Raw genomic sequence first — 11274 nt, 5'->3', positions numbered from 1 at the left:
ATGCAAAATTTAGAGCTATCGGAGTGCAGCCCTGTCACGAGGCGAGATGTGGCGCGCCCCACCAGACATAGGTCTGATGGGTAACGCGAGCGAACAGGTGTTCTGCGTGACCGTTTTGGCTCAGAAGATGGCCTCAAATCGAAAAACGTTCAACATGAAAGTTGTTCGTCTCGTCGAAACGTTCAAGATTGCTTTTGGGCTTGTTTCCATCCGAGATCGTTTACCACCACAAAAAGGATCCGCATGGTGTAGCCAGTTTAAACCGAACAGTTTTGGAAAGTTCGGACAAAACCAATCCGAATTTGACTAGGGTTTTGGACGTGAATCCAAGCCTTTTCCTTGCACGGGAAGTCCAGCCGCCTCTTATATACCTAAGGGGTGACGGCCGATTGAACAACACACAATCGATCAAATCTTCTACCACTTTTTATTTTTTATCTTTTCTCCCTAACCCTAGTTCTTCTTCTTCCTCGTTCTTCGTCTGTTCTTCTTGTTGCAGGGCGGCGAACCTCGAGGCCCTAGGGGCGATCAGGTCGACCTAGGGCAGCCCATAGCTGCCGCGCGCCCTAACGGGGTCCCTCCCGGGCGTGTGGGGTTTCGGGTCCTCAAAAGCACCCGCCGGATTGCTTGTGTACCGCACTTCCAGACGGGTCTCCTTCGACGTGAGCTGCGGCATCACCCCCGGCGTCGAGGGTACATGATGACGTGTTCGTGTGCGAACACACTTTTTGGCGACTCCGCTGGGGACGAAGCTTCGAACGGTCTCCAGCCCATTCTTGCTACGAAGAGATCGTCGTCAAGTTGATGCAATCAACAAAGGTGCATCATCCCCGGCGTCGAGGATACACGATGACGTGTTCGTGTGCGAACACTTCCTTTAACCAAAAGTTTTGAGCGGTAGTGAGGGATAGTAGACCACAACATACTAAACGCTTAATCATTGGAGTGAGTTGAGTTGAGTAAGATTAGCCAAACCCAAGTTAGCCACAACTGCTCTTTATCCTCTAGATTCATACAACTTGGCTACAACATACTATCCTGGCGCAAAGGATCATCCGCAGGCTGCAGCAGCCCATCATGGAGACGTATTCATGTCATCGCGCTGTCCTCTTTGTCCATTGGCGGCTAATGCTACACTACACTATTTTCATGCAAGAGGAACACTGCTGCATCTCTGCGTGTGGAACGGAAAATACGCCGGCACGGCAACAAGGGCGTGTGCGGTGCTAGATTTAGTGCAGGTCGGTTCGTACGGCCTTTCTCGTCGCAGAATTAGCTTGTGGCAGCCGCGACGAAAGAATCCAGTCTGACGAAACAAGGAAACGTGCGCCTAGTGCAAAGGATCACTTGTAGGCCGCAGCGACCCATCGGGACATTGATATCGCTGTACGGTGACGCTGCGTTGTCCTTTTTCCATTGGCGGCTTCGATGCTAAAAGCCACTGTGAGACGTGCTTATGCTATGTTTTCATACAAGAGGAACATTGGCGCCGCGATCCGAGGCCCGTCCACGCCGGCCGCGTACGTCGACATACCGTGAACGTGAAAGATTCTTCCCCATCGGAAGGGGGAGGATGATTATGCAGAGATGCATGATTTAGACCGCCCTGAATCCCTGCCTGTTCGTTCTGGCTGCAGCTTTGGCGGCCATGTTTCTTATAGACGGTTCGGTTACGCGCGGCACGGTTGGATGTTAACGTCGGTCTAGACCAACCAATAAGGCATTGTATAATGGTAGGTACTTAGAAAAATAAACCAGGCTTTCTTAAGCACCAGTGTTTATTTATACAGAATGGATGCTTAACTAAGCGTCTTTCATGTAAAAATAAACACTGGTGCTTCAGAAAAATTCGGTTTATTTTTCTAAGCACCTCCCTAAACATCTATTATTGTACAAGGCCTAAATAGCACAGTACGTACGTTCCTTCAAAAGAAGACATGAATTTTCAAATACGTACTCCAGGAGTAGTACATTATCTGGATGGACTACTCCGACAGGTCTCACTTTGCAGTTGGTAGGAACGTCTGGACTCAAGTTCCAACTCAATCTTTTTTTTGCTAGTGCTAGTGGATAGCACTAGTCCACAACATAAACGATTGATCATTGGAGCGAGTTTAGTGAGATTAGCCAAACCCAACATAGCCACAACTGCTCTTTATCCTCTACACCAGACTAGATGCATCTAAACTAATCCGCACCAAAGTTTGACCAAATCTGTCCGTCGCTAGGTAGGCAGTCCACCAAATTTGACCTAGCCTAACTGCTCATGCGGCGCCCCTCTCCAATCTTCCGCAACTTGCCAAATCACAAACCCAAGTTAGTTTTCTGTACGAATGCCAAATCTCCTAACTTTTTAGCTTGCCAAGTTGGTTCCGCTTGCACTTGTGAGGCAGGCACTTGTGACTTGTCTCACCACAGCTTTCAGTTCGGTCGGTGGGTGCAGAGACTTCAGCGAGAGAGTTGAGCTGTGTTTCCTGAAAACATTCAGAGCTGAGGCCTGCAGCCTGAAGTGACCACCAAGCGTCAAGCGACTCTCATGGTCATATATCATGATCCATGGCATGCCATCGCAGAAGCTTTCAAGGCTTTGTGAAAGGTAGAAGCTGTCGCTGAGCCAGTACTACGTACGTAGAAGCAAAGTATCTGGCTTTCGGCAACTTGATACGTCCCGACTTCTCAACAGCAGGCAGCTTAGGTGGAGGGCGCTATCGAGTTCAGTATAGTCAACTCATTCTCGCAAATAAACAGGCTATTCACCAGTAGCAACTCACGCAATCTGCCTTTGCAGTCTTTTATGTATATATAGAAAGTCCTTCCACATCACACGCACTCCTCCACACACACAAAAAAACAAGTAAAAAAAAACTAACTACAGATTATTTTCTGTACCTACGCATTTCTTCTTTGGTTACATGAAGAATGGTGAGAGGCTGCATATGTACAGCGTTAACAGTGGAGCAGCTTCTCCCTGATTTCTGGTAAGCACACTATTACCTCACCCCTATACAAAACTGCTACATCAATCAAACAAGCAAGAGAAAATAGACTCAGTCTTACATGTTCCGCAGGCGGTGCAAGTCATGCACCTCTGAGGCGCCGAAATGCGCGTCGGAACGTTGCAGATGATTCGACTGGCTCTTTCTGGAAGAACGTTCCGTGGGGCCTTCGCTCGACGGAGCATCACCGGGCGGGGCGGCGATGGACAGTAGTCTGGCCGGCGGGGGTGGTGTGCTTGCTGCGCAGCAGTGCCGGACATTGATCCTGTGCGTAACGGTTTCGGTTGAGGTGCTGCCTGTCACATTGACCAGCAGAACAGCCTCCTTGTCTCTGGTCAGTTCGCACCATCCGCCTTGCACGACTCCGTCCACGAATTCTTCTTGCGTGTAGTAGTTCTCGTGATGCACGTTAACTTCCATTGTTTCTCCAGGCTCGATGAGACCGATGGACGGTTGGACCTGTATGGCATGGCACATAGGAGAGGGTTAGTGGTATGGCTGAAGCATGATGGAAGTAAAAATGAAATGAGATGGCAGAACAGCAGCAAAAGTTGGAGGATCAACGGTAGATTAGAGAACAGCCAGGCTAGCAGATGCCCATGCATGCACACATTGACAAAACTTGTCTCGCATTTTCAGAAAAGAGCCACCGAATGGAATTCTAAAGATGCAACCAAACTTGAACCTACCGCCATGCTTATTTTGGTACAATCTGATATAAGTTGTGTTTCATCTAATTTTTCGTTCCTGGAACTGAGAAACATCTGGTATAGTTCTCAGATAAGTTATCCATAGAGAAGGGTCCATCATACAAGTAAAGGAGAGGTTCCTTGATTCTCTTAATTTTGTTTTCTCTAGATGGAAAACAGTCAGTAACAACCAAAAGAATGACCAGTGATTGATCTTAGGACTCTAGGTGGAAATATGATAAGTACTTTTGTTTGTGACAGGAGAGTCACACTAAAGTAAGCTGATAGCAAAATACTAGTACGATGCAACCGATGCGGCAAAAGAAAGAAGCTCGTACGACTAAACAAAATCAAAAACAGGCAAATGCAAGAAAGCAACAACATAAATGTATTAACTATATCTTTATTCAAAACCGAAAGACACAAACTATAACCCATCAATACCTCAAGCCAATGTGGAAGGCCAAAGGATGCCCTTGGAATAAAATCAGTTTTTGTTCCATCCTGCTTGCTTGTCGACTGCCCTTCACACAAGATTTCAAAAGTAGACTTTTTTGATCCACAGTTATTTGTTATTCGAAGAACAACAGTTTCTTCGTTTTCCAATATAATGTTGTTTGTGCTGATTATAGTGTCTGGAACATGATGGGATTCTTGAAGCAAACAATGTAGCTTTTCATTCGATTTGATTATTTTTCCATACTCCTGCCTTCTTATCAGCTCGTTCACTCTTGCAAGATCAACACTGAACGTACAGTTCACTGGTTTATGATCGCTATCTGTCACATCCATGCATGCTTCATATCTATCAAAATGTACAAGAAAAGCATGTTATATTGGAGCATGATTATAACTGAGAAGGGATAAGATGATGTAGATTCTCTCTATAAAAAGCATGATTATGTGTTGTAGAATCTTACGATGTAATTGCAGCAACAACAGGACACTCTAATGAGCATTCACGTATTGTTTCGGAGCGGCTATCTCGATACACTATTCTATCGCACCAAGCAGGTATTCTCTTCTTCTCACCCGAATCATACCCTACATCAGAATTGACAGAAATATTTTCAGTTGTAAAGCATTATCTGAATTTGATGTCAAGAAAAACTGAACTTTATTGCGGCGGAACATTTTAACCGAGCAAGAACTTTAAGTATGAGAAGAGGCAGTACCTGCAAGACCTGGTTGGTGTCTTTGGAATTTGTAAGTTGGAGGAAATCTGATAAAACCTTCACGCATTCCTTGAAACACGTTTCCTGCCTTCATTTCTGCTCGAAGTTGATCCCTTTCTCTAAGCCAATCGAAGCTCCTTTGCGAGACCATATCCCTTGCCTCGTCATAGGTGATACCGTAAAGTCGGTAGTTGAAATCACCAAGAAAAACAACCATATCAGCTTCTGCCAGCTCAGGTCTATCTTCATCAGGCTGATTCCCATTGGCCTGCCAGTAAGTCAATATCTATGCATAAGTATGCATCGTTGCAACTGAAGTAATCAAGGCTGGATATTATTCTACAAAACAGTTTAATGATTACATACATTCACTGCTTTATGCAATTGGACAGACGTATCAGAAGCTGTAGCAGAAAGGGAAAAAAGTTATAGGCATCATATGCAGTAAAGTAGTGCAAAAGAATACTTGAAAAGAGAAGGTGTGAGAATGGAAAACCTGCAGATCCATGAGATTTGTTAAAATTCATTGTCCGATAAATATGATCAAAGTCAGCATTGCGGCGAGTAACATTTTCTAGATGTGCGGCAAAATGATTGTTCACAAAACATATCCTGCGATCATAAACTCTCATTTTTAACCCAACACCACCCTGCAAGAACAATCAGCTGTCAATATGACAATATCACTAAAAATTGAACAGAAATATGGAGCGTTACTTTGACATAAGAATCACTAGATGATAAGCAACTAATGTTACTTGTTTTCTATCGTTGACCAGTTGAGATAGTTTTTCTCTACAGATTTTTTTTAAGGAGGGTTGCCCTCCGGCCTCTGCATCAGTTGATGCACACAGCTGAATTTATTAAAACTGTGAGATGTAATCAATCTCAACACAAAATGACAAGCAATAGAACCCCGCGATAAAAGCCATGCAGTACCAAGTCTATTACTAGCTCAGGAGAATGCTGAGGTTATTTCTCGTCCAAGTATAACCGCCATCTGAACTCTTTGAACCTTATCACTCACTATAAAATTGTTTCTCCTTAGAACTTAGAAGAGCATATAACGAAAAAAATTGTATTTGGTGATCATATATTAGAGCATCCAAATAGTCCTGTCTAGATTGTCAGTTTATTAAAAAAAATCCAGCAGAAATATCCCAGTTATTCCATAGTAGATCCAAGGAGAAATCTTAGGATATTCAAGTGGTAATGCAAACATAAATTGATGGCTAAGCGATACCGAATGGAAGAGTTAATACACATTGTCAAGGTCATGTACCTTGTTGCCAATAGCACGTCCAAAGCCACATGGCACCGCAGCAGCATCAACATCACCAATATGTGGCTTAAGGTCTGTCCTTGCCCTTCAAATAAGCATAGATAACACAGAAGTGTGAATGCTCAAAACATAAAAATAAGTGGTAACAGAAATGTATTAGGCAGTATTAATAGACAATTTCATGACAAGCCAGTACCATGCAGCAATAAGTAATCCAGCCAACTGCCTCGAGCCAACTCGGTGGAAGGATATTCCTTCATCAAGTGTCTTGCCAATATTGTCTATCCACCACTGCCCATTGGCACTGCCCTCAAGCCCTACCTAAGGCCATAAGCAAGACAACTTGCATCAAACAGCCGCCTTACAGAACTTACACGTAAGAGCATTAGCAATGTAGCTGCCGTTGGGCAGATTTGCAAAATGGAACAGAAACAGAATAACAAGTAAATATATATTCACAAATAATGTCCAAAAGGAAAATTGTACTTAAGTTCTATTCCCTCTCAGTTCTCACACGTAATTTCTATAAGTTCTCCGTGGTAGCGTCATTGCATCAGAATACCGATATAAAATTAAAAGCGAATCAAGTAAACTAAAATATACTGTTGTGACAACTGTGATAGAAAAGTATGCCAAGAAGAGTCACACAGAAATGCAATATTCATCCCTAGTGGCTAAAAGAGAGTAAACAACAAGAAGAATAAGAATACAAACATAACGTAACACAAAAGGAGGACGTTTATGATACAATGTGGATGGTACAAAACAAATCCACCTAATGCTTGGATAATACAGAATCACAAATATGACAAAGAAATGCTACCTCCCCCACCGTGCATTCCATAATAAGTTTGGTTCCGCATTTTAAGCAACTTACAAAACTGTGTAATCAATAATTGCTCAGTGCCATTTCTCTATATTATACTCCCATGGATTTTTGCAAGTGCAGTTGAGTTAGCATGGACTCTAAAGCCGAGCTTTGACCATTAATTTGTCTTACGATATGAAGCTGTTTTCAAGTTTGATCTATTAGTGACACTTTAGTGTGATTGGTACATAGTTGGACTGATGGGTAGTCAAGAAGTACAAAAATCAAATCTCAAAATATGTGGGTCACCTTATAAATATTATCAAGAGGCTTACTATTTATATTTTGGAACAAAGCAAGAGTCAAACAGTTCTATTTTGAAACAGAGGAATAATAGTTCCTAAGTATACCATCAGTAAAGGAACATATTGGCAGTTTTAACTATACAATGCAAATGTAAAATACTGATGCAGAAACATAATTTTTTGTAGGTTATCTTCCGTGCTACAGGATGGATCCGTACATGGTTGTTACTACACCATGCGGAAGTGCGGGCGCTTATGGGAGATGGCAGCACGGGATACATACAACCGGTTTGGATGGCGGTCCAATAGTAGGCTATGTGTGTGTGTGTGTGTGTGTGTGTGTGTATTTCTGTTGGTTTTAGCTTTATTTTTATTTTGGCAATTTTATACTTCACCACTGGAGCTTCTTACAAGGATTTTAATAAATTTATGGCTGTGTGCATTGCAATGATGTAGAAGCTGGGCGATATCCTCCTTTTTAAAAAACCCATTTGCATGCATTAACAGTATAACTTTACCTCTACTTGATCTTTGAGGAACAAAACAAGAAAAGGTGAAGTGAATGGTTTGGTCAACTATCTCACACTTTCTTTAGCCGCAGCCATAGCAAGAACTCCAGCACCCATCTCAACCTCTTGCAGGCCAACCACCACCAATCCAACATCAGATGATGCAGTACCCAACCATGACCAAAGCGATTCAGGTGATGCTTTCTCCTGCGCAACATTCCAAGTTCCAACCAGCATCTTAATGTTCTCTACCCTTGTATAGGACAACTCCCTCTTCGCCAATTCCGTCCGCAGAATATCATCCAGAGGCCCAGGAGAAGTTAGAGGCCATCCTCGAATACCACCATGATGGGCTAGAGTAAAGATGTAAGAACCACCAATGGCCATCTGAATGACTGGACGGCTATGTCCGGTCCATCCTCCCAGAGGGTTACCTTCAACATCCATGACTTGAACAGTACCACTGGCATAGCCCACCCACACCCTTTCTCCGAGTGCCTTTATGCATTGAACAGAAGAATTATGATAACTGAACTCTTTTAGCCAATTCCCATTTCCATCCCACATAATAATCGAGCCATCTGTGCAACCTGACCAAATTGCTCCATCCATTGCTTGAGCCACTGTTTCTGTTCGACGGTTATCTTCAACGAACGTTCCTTTAGTTGCAACTCTGCGTACAGCACCGCCAGCCCCAATCAAGGCATTCCAAGATTTCTGTAAAAAGGTGACAGAGCCTTGGTTTTTCTCCTTCTTTGTGGGTTTTACCTTGATTTCTTCCTCTATAAATTGTTCTGGCATCACTAGTGGCTCTAGACGAGCTGACTCCACTTGGCCGTCCATTCCAAATACTTTTAACAACTCCCTTGTCCGAGCATCCCTACACAAAGCATATCAAAAAATTAGTTCCAATCGGCCATGAGTTAATGAAGTTGAGAAACTGATGTGATGGCATTTATATTTAGAATCGTACCAAAGAGCAAACGTCATGCTAGTTAGACTCCAAACTTTCGCTCGACAATGGTCCGCAAGCATGTGTTTCACATCAGTAGTGGGCAAAGAGAACATGTTACCAACTGTGACATAGTTCCTAAGGTCAATATACGCATTTTCGACCAGACAAGAAGCCATATATTTTTCTTCTGGTGTTAGTGAGAGGGACTTAGCAATGACATCCCAGGGCCATGCCTTTATAACACCTCCTTCGGTGCCTGACCATATTTCACCTGTTTCCAAGAGATTGAAATGAAACATATCAATTTGGGATAAATTTTCACTCCTTTTTAGTTCAAATTTGGATTATCAACTCTTATCTGCAACAAGAGAGGTGCATGAATGCCAAAACTTGTAACGCAGCCTAGTGATTCAGATATCAATGCCTCGACAATGCTTGATTCAAGTCGGAAGAGGCCAGAAAGGAAAACTGATAATTTAGTTTTGATGTGAAATAAACTGCATAACTGAACTAATAATACTAAAATATTCAAGAGTCATATCAGAGTAGTCAATCAAGAGTCATATCATATCCGGCACAACAAAAATCAAGAAACATATGAATCTACAGTTAACGAATACTGACTTAGCTTATTGGAATCAGTTATTTAGGAGAGAGCTGAACATTCACAAGCTAGTTCTTTTCAGAAGATGGAAGAGGAACTGGAGGATAAATGAGTGAGTGACTGGGTGAAATTCTTCGCTTTCAGTTGTAATAAAGGCTTACTTTCGTCAGCTTAATTCTGTTATCTATTCACTGTTATTACACTGGTTTTCTCAGGTTGTAGCAAGAGCGAGGCACTAGGTGCGCCTTAACCAGGCTGTGATATCATGCTTGCTTTAATTTTCTGTAAATAACCTGATAGATGATTAACATCAACGTGGTTGTACATGCTTGTTCCATTATTATGACAAAAAAATATAGAACCAGGATGTCCATCAGTATGGGAAAAAGCTAATTTTATTCTTTAGAAAGGCCAACTCTACCGTCCAAAACTTCTCCAGCCTAAAGTAAAAAAGGTGTAAATGTGCCAAAAGTGATATTGCCAAGATATCACTCGGTAGTGATGTAAAATTAGCTAATCTGACCATTTCGAATCGGCTAAATTGAACATTCCAGTTATCTTCGTGCCTTTCAGCATCGTGCCATTGCCGGATTGTGCTCATTTGCTCAAAGCTGTCAATGAAAACCAAAATTGCTAGGGGTGAACAAGGAAGCGAGCTTCTCACCGTATGATGTGACAACCATGGAGAGCACCGGGGTGCGGCTGTGCGCCTGCCACGACAGGCCCTCCTTGAACATGGGCGCATTCTCGCCACCGTCTGATGCAGCTGCCGGCGCCGTGGCGAGGTCCATGCGCCACGACCGGATCCTCCCGTCCTTGTGACCCGTCCACACGAGCTTGTTCGCGCTGTCCACCGCGACGCAGAGCGCCGGCGGCGTGGGCACGGACTCCGTGAACGGCGCGGTCTCCTCGTCTCCCCGGCGCGCTCCCGCGACGCTCCCGGCGAACAGCTCGTCGAGGCCCCAAACCCGAACCCCGGACTCGGCTCCTGCCCAGAGCTGGCGAAGCTGCGGCTCGCACGCGAGCGTCCGCAGGAAGGAGCACACCTGCGTCTCCCGCGGCGGGTGGGGCCGCACCTCGAGCGCCGGCGGGCGGCCAGGGTGCATGGCCGCGCGCAGCGGCACGCGGAAGATGCCCTCGGCCCCGCCCGCGCCGACGAACTCCGGCAGCGCGCCCCTGCCGCCCGCGCCCCCGTGCTCCGACGTCGCCACGGCCCGCTCCAGCGTCACCGCGCCGCCGGCACCGCCGCTGAAGGAGGCCGCGTGCAAGTAGATGGACTCGCCGCCGCGGCTGTGGTGGTGGTGAGGCGGGAGCTGGTGGGGGTACGACACGCTGCGCGCGGGGTCGTGGCGGTGCGCCGAGGCGGAGGCGATGGGGTCATCATCGAGGCTGTGCGAGCTGAGCGCGGCGTGGCGCGCGTGCGCCGCCTGCGCCACCGCGTCCCGCGCCAGCGGCTGGCTGTAGGATATCCCCTTGCGCTGCGGCGCCCGCCCCCGCTCGTCGTCGGGCTCCATGACCTCGCGTCCGCGCGCGCGCTCCTGGTCCGGCGGCGATTCGAGCTCGGGCGCGCCCGTGAGGCGGAGACGGCGGGAGAGGAGGCCTGGACGGAGACAGGAGCGGAAGGGGGAGCGCCGCGCCGCGCCGTGGAGGCAAGGGAAGTCCGGAGGGGAGCTGGTGTGACAGTGTGCGGGAAGGCTGTTTGTTTCTGGTTATATGGGTGGATGCCTCGTGGACCGGGACCATGGGGAGGCACCGGCCGTGGCAGTGGGAAAGTGGGGGGCGTGGGGAAGCTCCTCCTCGCCGTGATGTTGGAAGCGGCCCGAAGAGGGAGGTTGGTGCTGCCCTGAAAGCTACGGCTTTCCCAAATGGATCAGGGTCAACTGTGTTGGGAAACGAGAATTCTTGCAGGGGATTGACAAATTGTTTTGGTGTGCAACTGACGACAGCCGTT

General features: G+C 45.9%; 1 protein-coding gene across 1 annotated transcript; it reads right to left on the bottom strand.

Annotated features, from left to right (window-relative positions):
* Positions 1-2767: 2767 nt before the first annotated feature.
* LOC125523224 (type II inositol polyphosphate 5-phosphatase 15) lies at positions 2768-11201 on the bottom strand. The gene is made up of 11 exons (XM_048688276.2): positions 9988-11201; positions 8738-8990; positions 7840-8644; positions 6339-6463; positions 6143-6227; positions 5357-5510; positions 5227-5264; positions 4861-5128; positions 4606-4729; positions 4130-4490; positions 2768-3455 (listed from the first exon to the last, which is right to left on the bottom strand). Exons 1-11 carry the CDS (start codon positions 10835-10837, stop codon positions 3054-3056), a joined length of 3465 nt encoding a protein of 1154 aa, XP_048544233.1. The 5' UTR covers positions 10838-11201; the 3' UTR covers positions 2768-3053.
* Between the last annotated feature and the right edge of the window lie 73 nt (positions 11202-11274).

The sequence above is a fragment of the Triticum urartu genome, chromosome 7A, assembly GCF_056163025.1.
Source record: "Triticum urartu cultivar PI428250 chromosome 7A, HENAU_Tu73, whole genome shotgun sequence".
Lineage (NCBI taxonomy): Eukaryota > Viridiplantae > Streptophyta > Magnoliopsida > Poales > Poaceae > Triticum > Triticum urartu.
Note: the sequence above shows the minus strand (reverse complement) of the source record. Positions and strands in the feature narration are given on the sequence as shown.